At 42.7% G+C, this 19,620-nt stretch overlaps 1 protein-coding gene across 1 annotated transcript in view; it reads left to right on the top strand.

The window, feature by feature from the left end:
* Positions 1 to 226: 226 nt before the first annotated feature.
* The window catches only part of TGFB2 (transforming growth factor beta 2), a 56,891-nt gene continuing 37,497 nt past the window's right edge, over positions 227 to 19,620 (top strand). Inside the window, exon 1 of the mRNA XM_010216545.2 lies at positions 227 to 616. Coding sequence (XP_010214847.1) covers positions 274 to 616 — 343 coding nt within the window. The 5' untranslated portion in view covers positions 227 to 273. The remainder of the gene's footprint in view (positions 617 to 19,620) is intronic.

Consider the following 19,620-nt stretch of genomic DNA (forward strand, 5'->3'; position numbering starts at 1 on the left):
TTGCTCCTTTTTTATTATTGTTATTTTTGATTTTTTTTTTCACTGGCGACTCCCGTGCTTTTTTTTTTTTTTTTTTGATTGCAAGTCGTTCCCTGCAGTCCGTTTTTTTAATTGCATCTTGTCTGCAGATCTTCCGTTTTGTTTGCACACGACTCCCCGTTTCATTTTTTAATTATTAATCTTTTTGAAACTTCGTCGCTGCCGCGCGTTGATAAAGTCACTTTTTTTTTTTTTTTTTTTGGGAGGGGGGGGCGCTGTATTTAAACGCCTAAAATGCACTGCTATCTCCTGAGCGTGTTTCTCACCCTGGATCTGGCCGCCGTGGCGCTCAGCCTGTCTACCTGCAGCACCCTCGACATGGATCAGTTCATGCGCAAGAGGATCGAGGCGATCCGGGGGCAGATCTTGAGCAAGCTGAAGCTCACCAGCCCCCCGGACGAGTACCCCGAGCCCGAGGAGGTGCCCCCGGAGGTCATCTCCATCTACAACAGCACCAGGGACCTGCTGCAGGAGAAAGCCAACCACCGAGCCGCCACTTGCGAGCGGGAGCGGAGCGACGAGGAGTACTACGCCAAAGAAGTCTACAAAGTAGACATGCAGCCTTTTTACCCCGAAAGTAAGTGCTCTGGGTTTGTGCGTGTGAGGGTGATGCTGGCCCGGGGGCTTGGCGGTGCCCGGCACCTGGAAATACCGTCCCCCTGCATCATTATCCGTATCTGCTCGCTTTGCGCTCGCCTGCGGAGCCTCTCGGAGGGTTTCCTTTGGTGGGGGTGTCTGTGTGTGCTCGTGAGGTTTTGGGTCCCCCTTGGAAGTCCCTTCCGGGGATCTCGGGCAGTGCCTCCACTTCCCAGCACCACGTACCTGAGCTCCCCCCATCCCGGGATCCCGCTCCCTGCCCGCCGCCAGCTCAGATCCCTGGCTCCCCTGCGGCCCCATGTGCAGCCTCCTAAAATATCTTTCCACTGCTGTTGTTTCCCTTGGAGTGTCTGAGTCGGGCAGGTTTCCACCTCGTCATGACTGAAAAGAAAAGGAGGACTTAAATAATAATAAATAATAAATAAAGAGGAAAGAAATCCACCAGCTTCGATTTGCTCCTTTCTCTCCAGGACATGGTCCTGCAAACCACTATCCCGAGTGGTGCTTGGGGAGGACAGGCTGCCTCCCTCCCTTCTCCCTTATCCGGCCACCCACTTCAGTTCATCGGTGCTCTCATTTCGGGGAGAGGAGAAGTTTTCCCTCCTGGTTAGTTGGTTCCTGGAACCTGCCTCAGCCCCTCTGGCGCTTCCCAACGACCTCCCTATGACCCGCACCACATTTTGCAAAAGAAAAGGGCATAAATTCTCTGTGCTGAGCAAATCCACCTAGGATGGTTATTAATCGTAACAACACGCCTGTCTGTTTTGGTAGCAAAGTTTGAGAGGGGGGGACAAAAAAAAAATGGAAAAGCGTAACACTCCCTTAAAAGAATCTAGATCATCATCCTACCGAGGAAAGTGAAATACCAGAAGTCAAAAATAACTGCACCGCTGGCGTATCCAGCTCCTCGTCCCGACTCTTTTCATTTCACTCCCTCTTCCCCCTCCCTGCCACTTGACGCCCCCCCATCCTCGCCGTGTGCTTTTGGAAAGCATGTGCCTCGTGTTTAAATAGATAATGGAGCCATCTTGGTAACTTTATCCGAGTTTCTAATTGCATTTTCCCTTATTTATTTTTGGTTTTAGCAAGTTGTGGCTTAGGGGCTTGCTCCGTCTTGCATACGATACTGCTAGGATGCCAGCCAAAGTATCTGAGCCCCACACTCTGCAGCTGCCTTCCCTTCCTCCTCTATCGTTAAATGACAGCATCAGGTACAGGACACCCTGGCAGTCAGAGCCATTTTATTATTGTAATTATGGCACCATCCATAATAGCCATGATAAATACACTCCACACTTGTTCCCCTCAGGGGAGAAATACTTTTTGAAAAAAATGCGCGGCGGAGCCAAGCGGGTCTGAGCAGAGAGGTGCAGTGCGATTTGTAGCAGTAGCGTGGAGCGAGGAGGTGGAAATCGCGTCGGTTTCTCCCTGGTGTCAAGGCGCATTTTGCTGGGGCTGCTTTTGGTGGTGAGCGCCCAGGAGCAGAGGTTATACGGGCTGCCTGCCACGCGGAGCGCAGCCTGCAGCAGTCTCTGAGGGCAGAAACGCATCCATCCTGGCCACGCGTCTCTCCTGTTTCCTTGCTTGAACCACCAACAGAGACCCGAGAGTCCAGAATGCAGCCACAGACTTTCCAGAAAATTAAAATATCTGTGGTGTGCGACTTGGATAGTGTTGACAAAAGAAGAACTATTTTTAAAATGTTGACGGAGGCCAGGTTTGTGCTGAAGTATCGATAGAGGTTTTGGAAGAGCAGGGTAGATTGCAGGTATCTACCAACAGAGAGCATCAGAAGTTTGGGATTTAGCAAACTTGGGAAGTTTGGGAAAGGCCATTTAGTAGCAAATCCAGCACTACTGTGCAAGTGCTGTCGCTAACATCATAGTAAGTAGGTTAACTGTTTTTCCACTGCTCTCTAGTTATACTGGATGGGGCGAACCTTTCCAAAAAAGACAGGAGGGAAGAAATCATTCCACCATATTTTAAAGGAAGAAATTGAAAACGCAGCTTTGGCGGCCACAGCCGCTTTGTCCTAAACTTCTCAAAGTGATTTTTTTTTTAAAACTCTCCAGTTTCTGCTGCGCTCGGGACAGGCAGGAGGGAGAGGGGGTTCGGCGTGAGCGCACCGAAGGTCAGAGGCTGCTCGGGGGAAGGCATGGGAAAGATCAGTGGTTCGCTTTCTACCGCGAGTTGCTAACATTCAGTAACTGACTACAGCCCAACTATTACAAATATGTTCTAATTATACTCGTAGTCAGCCATATATCACTGCAGATTGCTGATAGGTCTTTGTGGGGCATTTTTATAAAGTTCAGACTAAATATTTTTAGCAATGAGGAGATTTAAAAGGAAAACTATAAGAGATATTGTATATACCCTAAGGCATATTTTGTCTTAAATATTATCCTTGGCCAACTGTACTATATAAATACAGTAAATATGAATAGAACTGGCAAGATGCCAATCTCCTGGGATGAATTTTAGTCAAGAAGGTATTTATGGGATATAAATAATACTGTGTCAACATTTAAAGAAGGGATCTGATTAGTTTTGAATTTATTCATATTAATCTTTTCACATGCTGTTAGTTTAAGGCTCAAAGTAAAGTTATGCTAAGGTTTACTGATAGTTTGCTCTGAGGAAGTAAGGGGGCATCTGGCATCTGGCTTGACAGTCCACTTGAGGTTAAAGATACATCTAGTCAGAATATATGTGGAAGTTCAGCAATTTCTGACGGACCCAGAAACAACAGTTGGGAGAAATACTGATGGAAAAAATGCTACAAAGAGGTTTTGAGAAATCAGAAGGTGTTTGTTTATGAAGCATGCCTATGTGTTTTGTGCTTGCAGCAGCATGGATTAGATATTGGGAGTTTAACTCTCTCCTTCAACTCGTTTGGCAGCCAGAAATGGAGTTGTTTTGCAAAGCTGCTCAAAGACAGAGTACAGAACCTGCATGCAGCGTTAGACAGGATTCGTGAACGCTCTGTGCTGAGAAACAGTTGTCTGACTAGGTGCATGGCACGGATTCCTGCGCAAGTTGAACCTCATGCAGATTTTATTATTCCTCAGTTCATCAGTGATTATGCAGGGCCTGCTACTGAAGCCAGTTACTGATGTGAGGCTGAGCTAATTTGAGAACTATTGCACCAATAACACACAGAAAGTAAACTCCAGCTCGCATGCGGGTTGCAAATTGTGATACTAATGCATACCTGAGACACTCAAGGGAAAAATAGGCAACATGTGTTTGTAGGGCTAAAGATGTAATTCTGTCGTCTTCATTCATGGCAATTAGTATCTCAGTCAATGAGTTGGTCAGTACTGATCACTTAAGGCTTATGCAAGTAAATGACTCTTTTGAGTTTTCTGCATGCTTGGAGCCTGGAAATATACAAGAGCCTAAGAAAGTCTCTGTTCTTTTGGGTTTGATCCTGTTTTTACCTGGATTTTAAACTGCTTTGGTACAAAGTAGCCTCTACAAGCTCCAGCTTGAGCTTAGAGGTAGGATTTATCTTTTCACGGAGAAGTAATTCATGAATATTGCTTTACATAGACTGTCATTCTGCAGAATATTTGCCTAATGAAAGACAACATTATAAGCTGGCTGGGCACAATGACATGCTTCTACTTTGTCAACAAGGACTTGATTTAGCAGTGTTTAAACGCATGTGGGTTCCTTGTCTTCGGGGCACTGGAATTACCAGCCCAGAAGTGGCTGTGCTCTGTGTCTCTCTATGCTGACTGCATCCTTACCAAAATGTTAACAGCTACTGCTTTGCAGCTCGTGTGTGTTTGCATTTAGCCCAACATAGAGCTTAATCTCTCAGGATTTCCTATCCTGTTAGTGCTGTGGTAATCACCTTGGGGGGGGATACCTTATTTTCAACCCTTCTAGCTGTGATGACACTGTGGCCTGCTGGCATTGCTGGGCCACCTTGCAGGAGGTCTTAACCGTATCAACTAGACTTGCTATCTTTGGCCGAGCAGACCTGAAGGCTTTCCTGGGGATATGTGCAAGGAACAGCTTTTTTGCTTCCTATTTGTGAATGACCTTCAGAACAGTCTTCTGTGGTGAGGGAAAAGCAGGAAGCTGCAAGTAACTTTTAAAAGGGGCAGGACAGTAATAATTACCTGCAAGGTGATAATAAAAGAGTATGTTGTGGTGCACTCTGAATGCTGCAGAAGTCTGAGAGCAGTCTTCGTCCACCTCTGCTCTTACCAAGAGATGGAGAGGTGTGTTGGGGTGTTTCTGACTTCTGAATCGCTACTTACTTGCTACAGCCATGCGCAGGGCACCAGCTTGGGAGGGGGATCAAGAGTCTGGTGAGGCCTGGTAAATCCAGACTCACCGTGTTTTGTAGGAGCAGGATGTGTCTGGAAAAGAAAAAAGACCCTTTACCTCTGAAAGATGGGAAAACCTGCAAGATAGAAATGTCAGACTCAACTTCAAAGCCCTTTCTCTAGCCCTTTTGAGTTTCTCTGTGATGTCTTCTTTGAAGAGACACTTTCACTCAGTAATTTGGTGAGTGAAAGAGCTGGCTATGTATCATGGCCCTGCCACTCTCCAGGCCATTGCCAGTGTGGATGTTTCATGAGCCCAGAGCTATTGGAAGGATCTCTGTGTCTTCTGCTTGTCTTTTCTGGTGCTCCGTGAAGCCCGTGTGTATGGTGGAGGAAGCTTGTTGCTGAAGGCCTGCTGGGGATGCCCAGCACTCGGCTGCTCTTCCTAGCTCCTTTTCTGTGGCAGGATCAGGTGTGAGTAGGAGAGGACACAAAGAAAGCAGTATCATCTTAATCTTTTTTATTTGCTGGTTTTAGTCTGTCTTGTCCTTGGTGCCCTGTAAGCACTGTTCTAGGGTTTTGTTTTTTTTTTTTTTTTTTTTTTTTTTTAAATCTGTCATTTGGGCATCAGAGCTCAGTGAAAAGGAAATACTTTGGAAAGGAGAAACAAAGAAACAAACAAACAAAAAAGACCCTTTAATGCTTCTGTGCCCCTCAAAAAGCCTTATCCTGTTGGGCAGCTGGCTGCTTTGCCTCTGCAGTGTCTGTGCTAGGCTCTTTCAGTGCTACAGACGAAGAGGAGACTCCCAGTGAATCTTGACAAAACAAGTCATTAGTGAAGATACACAAATGTTTTCATTCCTATTGTGAAACTGCATGCCGTACATTTCCAAGCAGGCAGTTTTTGACTTGAGAATGATACGCTCCCCAGGTATTATTTAATTTAATACTGTGTTATGGATGTTTCAGCTGATTGTTTAGGCTATAAAGTTTGCTTTGGTCATTTGTTTAGAGGAGGTTTGCATCCTGCTTCAACCACAAGCTGTTGTTTGTTTCTTTTTAAATCTTTGATATCCACTAGTAGGTGCCTAACTGCAACGTTACTATCAGTTGGCTTCATGCCGTGGTCTGTCTAAAGCAACTGTGTGTCTTCTTAAAACGGCTCCTCCACACTTGTCTTTGCTGCCCTGTAACAACTGCTGCTGAGCACTCAGCAATACAGGAAATGTATCTGAACTGAAGGATGTAGAGAAGAAACTCAAAAATTTGTCTGTGAGAAAACAAGAAGGTGGAAAAACTTAGTAGAAGAGCTGTGTTTTATCTGCTTCCAGTGTAACCACTGGGTTTTAAATTTAATAATGATTCATAAGTCTGTTGAGTACTGTGGTTCTCTTAGCTTGAGTGGCACGGGGTTGGACGTGGTGAACTGAAGTGCTCAACCCACCTTCATTAGAGCTGTCTGCCTGTGAACAGGTTTTTACATGTTCATGGTGCTCTGCAAGTTGGTCCAGAGTGCAGAAGCTGCCTCCTTACGTGGCATACCGGCCTCTGAAACCATCAGATTTTCTGCTGGAAAACTGTGTGGCAGTTCATATGTGGGGGAAGTCGGATGAGGAGGAATTTGGGCTGCAGCACAGAGAGGCTGCTTATTCCCCGTAAAATGCCAGGCTCTATAGATATATATCTAGTGTTATTGTAGGGATTTGCTGGCATGTCTGTTTGATTTCCAGGAGATGCTGAACCTTGCAGTCATCCCTGCGTGGTTTGTGGCCAAGAGATTGCAGGGGATCTTTAGAACTTTGCTCCCATGGTTCAGGGTGTGATTTGGAAGACGAATGAGTTAATTTTAACTGCACATGTGCTCGTTGATGTGGTCAGGATCTTCACTGCAGCTAAGTTTACTTCCACTGAAGCCTCTGCAGAGGCTTCTTGCTGATGTGCAGGGCCTCAGTGGGCTGCTGGTGAGCACAGTGGCTCTGCAAACCTTTAAATAATAAGCTGACCTGAGGTAATTACTTGTCGTTATATAAATCATTATAAATAATAGGCTGACCTCATAGCTGACCCTACTTTGAGCAGGAAGCTGGACTAGATGGTCCTTCCGACCTGAATTAACCTGTGGTCCTCATAATAATACATTTTAATGTAACAAAAATGATGTGTTTCAGCTTCCCTATGGTGGTTTTGGTTTGGTATCACTGACATTGCAAAGATATGTTGATTTCTGTGAATCTGGATTTGTCCCTCAATGTTTTATTTTTCTTGCATCACAAAGATCATGTCCCTTCTCTCTGCCCTATTCTTCTTTTACTTTTCTTGTGTGAGTATTGGTTTGTAAATAAATATGGTAAGTTGGGTGAAAATACTGTATTGTGCTTCAGCAAAAGCTGTAGCATCATTTTAGGTAAAGTGAAGAGGGAGAAAGTTGTGTCACTGCCCTTTGGCTTTGTTTGTTTGCTCCTTCCCACTGTATCTAACCCACACTGCACTGACAAAAATACCACGTCTGTCTTGACAGCTGAGTTCACAAGGAACCGCTCGTTCATGGCTTGTAGCTGCCATAAGACTCTTCACTGGCTGCTTAATCTGACAGTTGTGCATTTCACATAGGCTTTGAAGAAAGAAGTTTGCAAAATGTCCATGACTTCAATCTGACTTTGAGAAAACTGAGAGGAAGGTCTTGCATGAAAGAGGATACTGTACTTAAATATATATGTGTGTGTATGCATGCACGTGCGCACACACACGTGTGTGCATATATTCAAGAGCATTAAAACATCTGTTGTTGCCAAAGCTCAAACTGGAATGTTCTGGGAAAGATAATTTAATTTTTAGCTTCTGGATTTATTTCAGTGATGGCAATTTCAACACTTCCTGGGGAGAGTCTATCAGTGGTTACGTGCATCAAATGCAGCAGTAAATCTGTCATTCTTTCCATTTCAGTTTTTCAGTCTTACAATTTTGTTATGTTTCCCTGTTTGGCTGGTGTCAGTATCCAGTGTTTTCCCTGGCTTCATCTCTTTTAAACCCCTGCCTTGAATTTTAGAAGGCAAGCTAAGCTCTGCTGAAGTCCCTTTTCTTACTTGTTTTTGCTTACCTAGAGCATTTGCAATTCATCAGCTAGCTCAGTTGAAATAACAGTGGCAACTTACCTTTAACATAGCGGTGACTGAGATAGAAATGTGAAAATATTGGTTTTCATTCCTTGAAAAAAAAATGGGTGAACTTTGTACTCAGGAGAGCGAAGAGCAAATATCTAGCCGCACTGACTCTGCAGTCAGGTAGTCTCCAGAATCAGGAATCCCATACCTGGCAAAGGCTTGTGGGCAATGCTGAATAAATCTGCAAAATGTATTTACAGACAAGGTCTAACTATCCCCAAGTGAACACTGAGCTGACCTCGCTGTTAGAGGATGTCCAGGATGATACATAAATTGAACTTTTTGTTCTTTGAGTAAATGGTCATGTAGAGCTTCTCTAGGACTGCCAAGATGTGCATGAGGAGGAATAACATTTACAGAACTTTGCATGTTCAAAGTACCGTATAAATATGATGAAGCAAATTTACTCTTTCCAGATACAGCAGTAGATTGCAATAATAGCCAGGAGTGGCAGGCAAGCACAAAGTGATGGGAGTCTGGCAGTCAGCAGAGCTTGTGGCAGACTGCAGCTTCACATCCAACCTCTGCTTTATTCCAGGAGTGGGCCAGGTTAGGAAAATTGAGAGACTCTCTAAGGATGCAATGTCAGAGGAGCAGCTCTTTTCTTTGTGTTGCAGCTCCTCGTTCTTGTGCTTTGGAGATTGATGCTGGAATCAGTCCAGTTGACAGGATAATACTGAAATGGAGCCTGTGGTGAATGTCTAGTCAACAAAATGTATGGAGACCAGGGCTCAGGGGCAGTGCTGCGTACGATGCTGGCTGCTCGTTCCTTTGCCTACACGCCTACAGGAGATGCTTCCACACAGGACTTTTGCCATCAAGGCCTGTTAAGCAATATTGTATTCTCTGGTATAGCATTAGTAGGGCATTTTAATCTGCCTGGAGATGTGTTGGATCCGTGCAGATCCTTGATGTTCTCATTCTTGCCCAATCTCTGAATAATCTAGCCCAGTTTTCTTGGCTGTCATAGCTGGCTCTGGGCCTCCCTGGCAGAAGAAGGGCTACATTATGTCTTGTGCCAATCATGCTCTATACGTGAATTTTTCCTGATGTACACTTTGGAACTGAAGTAGCCGCATTTCAATACCGAGGTGTGCTGAAAGATGCCTGTACCTTCCCTTTGTTGTGCTGGTTGCATATAATGGCAGACTCTTGCAGCAGACAGTACATACAGCTTTAGGTTTGCGAGTGAGCAACAAGTTCCAGCTTTCTTGAAAATAAATTTGCTGTTCTGATCTGGTGGTGTGATATGAACTGAGAGGCTCTCTGCCAGGATATACAGTTTGGAAAGCAAGGGAACAAAGTGAGCAGCTTTGTCCCATTTATGATGAACTCGAAGAGATTGTTGGGGGTCTGAGCTTTCTCTTTATCTTTGAATCTGGATTCCCATTTTACAGCTTAGATTTCTTCCCAATGTGAGGAACCATGTACTTGGAATTTTTGCATTCCCCTTGCTAATCAAGGAAGAAAGGGGCCCCAAAAGGATCTAGAAAAAGCAGTCTTCATAAAGGTGGCCAGAGGCTGTTTCAACAATATCGTGTGTCTAAAAGAGCATATCTCCTTCCAGATTGGAGTCCTGTTATTTACCCACTTTACTGGGAGACTTAATTTTCTCTGGCTGGAAGAGTATTTGTTGAGGTAGAGTTTGGAAAGCAATCTACCTAATGCAGATTTGCCACAAGGCCAGCTATATATGTGATACAGGCAGACCTTTCCATTTTTCTGCATTTTGAGAGTATGTTCCCCAGTTTAAGAGACCTGGTCCAAAGCCTGATGAAAATACTGGAAGTCTTTCCATTGACTGCAGAAGTCTTTGCATGAGGCATTAAGTGCCTTTGCTTTATGGAGCAGCCTCATCTTCACAATATACTGGGGCATGTTTCTGTAATGTACATCCCCTTTTATTGAGTTGCCACAGAGATAGTCCTCTACATGAGGGTTTACATGTCAAAAAAAAAAAAAAAAAAACAGACAAAAAAGCCTAACACTCTGTAAAAAATACCGTAGTAGCTTATTGATAGAAGTATTTGGTGGCAGATGTCATCTGTGAACAGCATATGGCAACAATATGGCAAGAATTGCAGAATGCAGAGAGGCAGGCATCAGTTCATGTCCTGTACTATTTAGGTATTCCGCACTCCCCCATCTAAAATAAATGACCATCTGACCATGAAGTTCTTAGCAAATAAACATACCATAATATAGCTCTATCATCCTCCCTACAGCGAGTTTTTGTCTAGAATCTCATCACTCCACATCCACAGATTTCTTAAAAACAAGTGTAAAATCAGACCTCGATACCCAGAGCAGGGAAGAATCTGAAGGCTGCAAATAAGAATGTTGCAAATCCCTGAGGACTGGAGTATAAAGAAAGGTCAGGGCTTAGGCAACAAGGTGTTTTTATGTAAAACGGTAAAATCTTACAGGTCAGTTCAGAAAAGAGCTAGAGCCAGGAGAACAACTTCTAAAAGTTCATTTGCTGCATAATATATGCTGAGTTTACAGGCTGGAGAATCAAATAGTTTGGGAGTGGAGTAGCATGAAAGTTTGTGTAGTTTTATGTAAAGCCTCTCGGAGTTGGTGTGTTTCAAAGTGCCTCTCAGAGTAGCGAGTTAACTTTTGAAGTACTTTTTTCTATGTGTGCATAGAAAGTTGGAACAAGGTAATTTAAGTCAGTAAAGCCACGCCAGACTTTTCCTTGTGCTGCTGGACTTGGAGTCCATGCAGTGATTTTTTAGGCAAGGGGAGCAGTCTTTGTGGCTGGCTTTTGTAAGACGCGCTTAAAGCAGTTACAAATTCAGATCCTCCTGCTTCTTTGATAATCTTTGAGGATCCCAGCCTTCTGTGCAGATAAAGTTCGAATCAAGTGTTCTTGTTGGTTAGAAGTGTCCTGGGTGCTGGCTTTTGTCATGTTCACATTGGTATTCTATTACTACTATATATCCTTCAAAATGTGGGTGGACTCGGCAGCCAACATAGGCAGAAAAAGGACTCAGTTTGGTTTACATTTTATCTACACACAGCCATCCCTACTGTGGTGCTTCTCATGTCTTGTTTGGCTCAGATTTGATCTGAAACCACTTGCTGAGTATGAAATCAAAAGTCTTGATTCTTTTTTAGTCTATGGTGATATTACAGTGTCAAAGAATGTAAAGCATCTTAAACACAGCAGTCAGATCTGCGAGCAGGTTTAACTTTGAACCTCCCAACTGAAGAAGATACAAAGTTCAGGAACAGGAGATTCTCCACAGTGTATAGTGTCACATTCATAGTTATTGAATAATTAATATTTTACTGTGCTGTGGGAAAGGTGAGACTTATGTTGCTTTGGGTTATAGTAGAAAATAGGACTAATAGATTAAGGAATGGGAAACCACTGTGCTGGTCTTCTGGTTTCATTACCTGCATTTTCCAGAGCATTGAATTTGGCTGAATTAATTCCTTTTTGAAAGGGAACACACACAACACTTGGTAAATTATTCCAGTGACTGACTATATTCATTAAAAATGAGTGTCTTTCAGTTTTAAGTTGTTGAACTTCAAGGTGTAGCAGTTGAATTAGTTTATAGCTTTACTTGCTATTTTGAAGGCTCATTGTCAGATTTGTGTGCATTCTGTAAACACTTAACAGAAAATTGGAGCTTTGTGGGAGGGCACTGGTCTAGCTGTAAGCAAGCTGGCTTGACTTCTGGAAGACCCTGGCCTAGGGCCTACTTTGCTTACCTTGTGTATGCTTCACATCCATGGGCTCCCATCAAGCCACAGCTCTCTGGTAAGTTGAAAATGTTCAGCTCCTTGAGACACTTTCTAACCTTCTTCATTCTTACTGCCCAGCACCCCTCTGAAATGGTGTTCATATACTTTTGGAAACAGAGATATCAGAGTGTTTCAGCAGTAGCTGTGCCAATAGCAAATGCATGCATGTTTACAGACTCTCTGCTTGAATTTAATATCCTGCAGTCTATATCCCTAATTTGAGTAACTAAGTTGGAGCAATTGATTAATAATTGTTTAGTTTTCTTCAGACAAATTATAAGGATATTAGACAGTAGAGGACTCTAACACAAGCCTTATGGGACCTCAATAGAAGTTTGTCTCCCAGTAATGATTTCCAGTCAACTATATTTTGAGTCCCATCAAAAAAACCCAAGTATTTTACTGCATGACTAGGTGTTTTTTCCTGTTTCTTAATGATTTTGTCATGTAACATCAGTTTAAAAGTCTTAGAGCAACCTGGGTATATTATACTAACACAGTTGTCCTATCAACACAACTATCGATCTCACTTACCGAGATACCAGACCAATGGGACCTGTTTTCCTTGCACTCATTTTGGTTGTCCTCCTTTAATTCCTAACAGTATATTCTTATTCCTCCACTTTGTGTATTTTTTTTTGATCAATATAAGGCTGACTGCATGTGTGAAATGGCCTGTGTTGTCCTGTTTAGGGATTGTATATTAACAAATGTATCCTACCTTCAATTGTTAAGATATTTTTCAGTATTTGGGATTCACTAAGAGACTGTTTTTAATAGTTTAGGTAGTTCTTTGGATATCTCTTCAAAAAGTTGTGGTGCGAGTTACCTAATCTTGCTAGTTTGCAGTATCTGATTGTAGTAGTGTTTCTTTAAGATCTTTTGGAGTTGCCACTGGAATAAAAGCCCCATTCTCCGATAGCCTGGCTTTTTTGTCAGCAGAATATATTTAAGATTCCTGTGCTATTACCTCCACCATTTTTATCTTGTAATAGATGAGTATTACTGTAAAGCTTCCTTCACACTTACGTAAATGCTGTCTTCAAGCTTGTTGACAATGCAGTTCGTGTGTCTTTTGGGCTTTCTTATCTGTTGTTTGCAGTTGCTAGCTTCTGGTATATGTTATTTCATAGCAGTTAATGCTTTTGCTTCTGTTTGCAATGTATAGTATATTTTAAATTTTATTCTTTTAATGGTTGTGTTCAGTTCCTGCCACAGTTGTTTTTCTGACTTGAGGGAGGGGTCTTGTTTTTTTTCAATCATGGGGCGGTTTCATTTCTGCCTATATTGCACGTAAATGAAACATGCCAATTACCATTTCCATTTTTTCTCTGAATACTGCCCAACTCATTTAGCTCATCACTGTGTTCTTCTTCGCAATAACTAAACCTGAATAAGTGCTATTCCTTGGAAATGAACTGCCCCTTGGCTGTTCCAGGCAGATGCTTTCCCGCTCTTCCAGGATGTCTTCCAGCACAGCCCTAGTAAGGCCAAAGCAGGTGGCCCTTTGTTGTGTCATGCTCGTACGGGGGCAGGCCTGATGCTAGTTCTGCGGCAAGAGACCGCAAGTTGGGCAGGCACATGCTGTCTGGGGGTTTCTTTTGCACTTGTCAAAGCGCAAGGCATGGGAGACATGCAAGTGCTGACTCAGCTGCTGCCTGCATGTGGTAAAAGAAGTTGCGGAAATGCTCTTCCTACGCCAGCTGGAGATTTGTGCCCCTAACCTATAAAGAAATGTCACTTGCCTTAAAATATCATAGATGACAAGATGTATTATGATTTAATACAACCAGGCAGAGTTTTAGGGGTCCTCGGAAATAAGCTGCCTGCCAACTGTGAGGAAAAATAAAGAAAGGAATTGAGAGTTGAGCACCTCTGTACGGCAGAGAGGTGAGGAACATTAGCTGTGTTTAGGCAGCTAGTGGCATTAACACTCAATAGTTAGAGTTGTACCTAAGAAAGAATGGCAACCTCTATTTTCTATTCCTGATCTCTATTTTCTATTCCTGATTTGAAATGAGTGTAAATCATTTTAATTGTAATTACTGTTACGAAGCAGGAAAGATCGCATGATTTTAATGCGGTTAAAATGTTTCACTTCCCTCCGCCTCTAACATTCATCTGTTACCCACTGTCTTTATTGTAATCATTTAAAGATGTGCTGCCTGTGCTTTGAGTCTCTAAATCTTGACTTCTTTGCAACACAAAAAATGCAGTTCTCTTTTCCCTTTTCTCCTCTGCTACACTTTTACTTCTTGTATAATTCCCTTTTATTTATTTATTTATTTATTTAACTCCCCAGAGTGAAGGGGTTGGACAGGCCAACCTGCTCTTCTTGAAAATGACTTGCTTTCCTTTCCTCCTGCAGCCAGGGAATAGTTGGGAAATTCTGTTCCCTGGGCCCTTGGTGGAGCGGGAGGAGGCAGCCAGCTGCGCAGCTTGCCAGGAGAACAGGAGCGCTTCCTGGCAGAGGTGGGGCTATAGGAACCCAGTCTATGCCGTGGGACTCGCTTTCATCTCCTCCGCTCTCTCTGCAAGTCAATACCGAGATTTCCTGACCGCTTCTAACTCTTCCAGGCAGAATAGCTGAGCAGGGAGGCCTACTTAAAAAATAAAGTAAAAGGGAACAAAACTCTTTTGCTCATATAAATAGTAATAGATTTTAAAATATTATTGTGTGTTGGCAATCCAGCGTCCGAGTGAGTTTCTCTGCATGTGATTTTGATTGCCCTGTAAAGAAGGGTGGCCTGCCCACCATCACTGTCACCTTGCAAGAGTCCCCACTTTGTTTAGATACATGCACATGACTCTTCTGTTGAGAAAAGGACATAGGTCCATGCTTTGTCCTCGATTTCATCATATTCAGGGCTGGATGCAACCTATAATGTTCTAATTTCCACATTTTTTCCCCCAAATTCTGGGAATGTTTGAATCTGTGAGTTAGTTTTGGAACACTTTTGGAGCCCTGCGTGCTGCAGACTCTGAGTCCTGTTGCCAAGTTGAAGTGCTGGCAGGAGGAGCGCTTCAGTGTTACATGTGCCTTTGCAGGCAGTTGCTATCAGCAGCAACACTGCAAATATAAAATTTCTTTGGTGTCCCTGGAGAAAAATAATCAATGTAAAAGCAGTCACATTCTTATACTTGAAGAAAAAGTTAAGAGGAAAAACAAAACAAAACAAAAAACACTGAGAGATGCTAAGGAAAACATGCCGGGGTAGGAATAGTGCAGCTGGGGAGGTTATGCCTGCCCACTTTAGTGAGTCAGGGCTCTCCACAGCTCCTGGAACAGAGATCCTTTTCTTCGCTCCCATTCTGGTCCTGCTAGTGCATCAGCCAACTTTCACCCCAAACTGCAGCTGCTGACAGAGGGGTCTTCTGATGTGTGGAACCAGAGGCCAACCACAATTTGTCCATGTATTTACAGGGATCATTTCACTTCAGTAGAAGGGCAGCCAAATATTTCTTGATAGAACGGTGCTGCATCCATCTAACAACACTGCCCGACTGAGGCGAAGCAAAGAACGCCGCAATATTTGTATTGCAGCAGTTGCACCAGGCCCCATGAAGATACGATGCTCTTGTGTGCAGCACCGTTGATCTGAAAGTAGTTTTCCAGCACCACAGACCTTCCCATCTATGAGCTCAAGTATTTCTTCCTGTGATCGTGTTCCTCATCCTGCGGCTGTGCTTGTCCAGCCTGCTTGTCTGAGAAGTCATAGCACATAAGAAATGAAGAGCCCTCACATGTCTTTCAGTGCTACTGGTACTTTGCTATTTTGCAAGACCAGCCATAAATCATGGCCTTATGGCTCCAATAACTATAATTTCTCATCAACAGCATGGTGAGCCTGAAAAGAGAAATTAGAGTCAAGAGGATATTTTCCCAGAAGATTGAATGAGTTGTAATGGAGGTCAAACTTTTGGCTTCAGTTATTGGAATCTTTCACTTTAAACTTGAAAAGCACATCAGCAAAAGCAGGAAGTTCAAAGTTTAGGATGAAATAATGCCAAAGTCTGAGGGGGAAAAAAGCACAGGATAGTAAATTCACTAAAAGTTCACCATCACTCTGCATACTGAAGATAGCTTTTCTTTAACAAGCACTCCCAAAATAATGTATCAGTGGGGGAAGAAGGCCCTGGACACTATAGCAGTCTAGCCTGAGGAGTTCAAGACCAGGGGATGGGATATCAGGCATGATTAATTTTTGTAAGTGTTGCTGTAAGTGTGAACTTGACATTAATACTGCAGATATTTTATTGATATTCAAAATATTACATATTTTGAACATACTAATATGAATGATTTTAACACAGGGCTTGTATTTTTAGCTGTTAGGGTTTATTAGATATCTAGATATTTTAAGTGGATTCCCCAGGAAACAGAATGCTTCAAAGAACACAAGTCTTTAGCTGTTAGCTTTGCAGCTCTGTGTTTAACAGCACATGCAAATCATCCCCACAGAAAGCGTTTTAGAAGGCTGGCATTTGCAGGGACTGTAGAAAGAGCTTTCTGCATGTGACAGCTTCAGCTTCATGCTCCCAGATACTGTTACCTGGCTGCGTAGTGGGCCCAGTTCTGGCTGAGCAGAACATAGATCTGTTGACAGTAGTAGTGTTAATATATTGATCTTTAACCCCTGGGGCCTGACCCCATGGCATACATTCCTGAATTACTCTGTATAAATATATCTGATGGCTGTCGGGATCAATAGATGCATTCATAAGGCTTGTTTGGAAACGTGAGCTGTTTGCCAACAGTTATCGCGGAGGACGCGCACAGCTGGAGGGGCTTCAGGAGGCCGCTTTGCTGCTACTGCACTGGGAGCAGGGAATGGGCTCTGTAGTTCTGGTTAGTTATTTGTGTAACCTGGTCTGAAAGACTCTCAGCTGCCACGACAGCCTCCCAGTGCAGCCTGTTGTATAAATGCTGTTTTCCTTTGTGTTCAGAGATGTTCCTGAGGTCTAACATGAGCCTCCCTTGCTGCAGCCTGGAATTACTCATCTCATAGACATGGAAAGCAGGTCATTCCCCTGCTTTTTGCAGTAACCATTTACATACTTGAAGATTTTTCTTTTTTTTTTTTTTCTGTAACATCTTCAGTTTTTCCTTCCTTTGGCTGAGCCACCCGGATTTACTTCTTGCTCCATGAGTTATAGTTCTGTAATAATCTCATTGACCTACAGCACTTAGTTTGATAAATCCTTACATTTTGACAGGCAACCACTGATCAGTATTTTCTCACAACCTACACACTGTATTTTTTGTCTTGACCATGTTTCCCAGATTTGATAGTGGGTGTATCAGTGTCCAAACTTACTAAAGTCAAGGTAAATGGCACTTGTGGTTTATCTGCAAAACTTTTTATCCAGGCCCAAAGGCATTTCAGTTTGTTGGGGCATTAATAGCTTTTGACAAGTCCATGTGAGCTGTTATTCAACACCTTGTTTTCTCTCAGGTGCTAGCATATATTTTTCCACTCTTTTTCTGTCTATGGTTCCTCATTATTTCATGTTTTCATTTTCTCATAGATAACATTTGCTCTATTTTATCTTTCTCATATTCCATACGTGACACTAAATTGTATTTAAAAACATCTTTTCTTACACATAAACTCTTTTTTTTGCAAAAAGTTAAGTGAAACATTTCTGTAGATGGTGGTAGACCTTTGTGTCCAAGCTTGTACATTGGTCCTGTGAGTGGAGAGAATGACTCTGCCTTACCAAATGCTATTTGTCTGTTTCTGGAGGGGGTTTACATTTTGCAGTGGCCCTTGTGTGCCACATGCGGAATGAATTTCATTGCTTCTATAGCTTACCATCTGCATGGGGCAGAGAGACAGGCCTCAGGAGCCCTTTCTCTGGAAATGCTGTGCAAAAAGTGAGCCAGGTTGCTGTCCATGTGACAGCCACCTGTCGAACTGGAGTGCTGTCACTGTCACACTCTTCTTTTTAAGAATCAGTGGAAGGAAGCATTCTTCAGTAGCTTTTACTCAAGGGTCTCTAAACCTTGCACAGGTGCCTAAGGACTCCAACTTCTTGCTGTGTATTATTAATGCTCTTCCTTCTCACAGATGGAATTAGGATTTGATGCCTTTTCAAGAATGGAAGCTATATAAAAAAAGGTGCAGAGGTGTGAACCTCAAAGAAATAAAAGCAAAGTGGTAACATCTCCCTGACTGAGTGTCAGGATTATGTAACTTTGACTCTATAACTTTGCTAATGAACTCCTCTCTCTTTTCTCTCTCTTCTACTGCTTGGGGCTCATCAGCTCCCATACTTTCTTGCATGTTGGTCCTTCCTCCCTTGGCATGACATCGTGTGACCACAGAGCATGTTTCTAAGAAGTCCTGTCCACCTGAGCATTAGCTTTGCCCATTGATACCTTGTTTTCAAAAGGACTCGAATGTGCATAGATTAGCTCCTTAGCTGCTACAGCTTGCCATAGTGGCATCTACTGCAGTGTCACTGCCCTGGTGTATTTGAACTGAGAGAGGGTCTGCTGATGAACTTGCACAGTACTGCTTGCTTGAGTTGTGAAATTGTAATAAAAATAATAAGCATCTTTTTAAAGCTCCTTCATGGGCTCTTTTATGCATCTCATTTGATCCCCCAATCCGAAATGTTTTGGGGAACTTTAATGCAAAATTGAGTATTTGTGTGTACTCTCCATGATGCCACGTACAAAGATAGAGAAGCTTTTATATCTGTCAAAAAAGGAAAAAAAATACTAAGTTCTCCAGAACTTACAGGTGTTGCTTTGTGAGAAAGACATCTACCACCTAGACAGTATAGTTAAGTGTTCAGCTATATATATACAGCAGAGAAGCTGAGGTTATAAGAGATTTGATATTCAAATGGTCTGTTTTCCTACCAGTGCTGGTATGTCCTTTTCCTTTAGTCAGTTTTAAAGGTCAAGTGCACAAAACCTTGGTCTCGCATCACATTTGAGGGAATATAGCTACAATTTTCAAAAGGGGGGGAAAAAAAAAAGGAAAAAAAAAGAAAATAGTCTAAGAAATTAATCACCATCCCAAAAGTTATCCAGTTACTTAGCAAAAGTCAGAATGTAAGCCTCTAGGATTGATATGTATATTACCTAATTTTAGCAGCTGAAAAAGTAGCCTAGTCCTTCTGGCCGTTTTGCAGTGAATGGAAAAGGATATCCTCCAAAGGGAGATTTATCCTACCCGTTTTAGGATGAAATGAGATGTTTTCCAGCTATATTCCACTAGTTTGGGGGACCACATGGAATATTAGTTTAAAATTGATGCTTATCTGCCAGCTACAGTTAAGTGAAATATCAAACTAAGTCAAATGAAGTAGAAAATTATGTTGGATATCATGCTCTAAAGAGATGCTGGATTTGCTGGATGGGCAAGCTTTTTTTTTTTTTTTTTTTTTTTTTGGTCTTTCTTGCTTTTACCCTTCCTGCTCCACTGTATTCTGACACCTTTTTATTTATCATCATGAGGCCAAGAAGGCCTAGGAAAGTAAGTTTCTATAGGCAAGTTTTACTGCCATAACTTCTGCTAAAGAAAGTTCTCGTCCCTTTTTCATGATTGCATGCCTCAGATGACCCTGCGTAATTGATTTGTGATCCATTCTGTTATTTTTCGTATGAGTTTTTAGTCTTTGTTGTCTTCCCTCAGACTCTGGAGCCTCCTGATCTCACTGCTCAGATCTGAATTCTCTCCCTTTTGCCACTGTCCTTGGATAGAGATGTCCAGCTCTGAAAGGAAGATTTTTATTTTGCTGCCGCTCCCTCTGGGTTCCAGTACAGCATT

The sequence above is a fragment of the Tinamus guttatus genome, unplaced genomic scaffold, assembly GCF_059628265.1.
Source record: "Tinamus guttatus ecotype Peru unplaced genomic scaffold, ASM5962826v1 Tinamus_guttatus_pri_ptg000033l, whole genome shotgun sequence".
NCBI lineage: Eukaryota > Metazoa > Chordata > Aves > Tinamiformes > Tinamidae > Tinamus > Tinamus guttatus.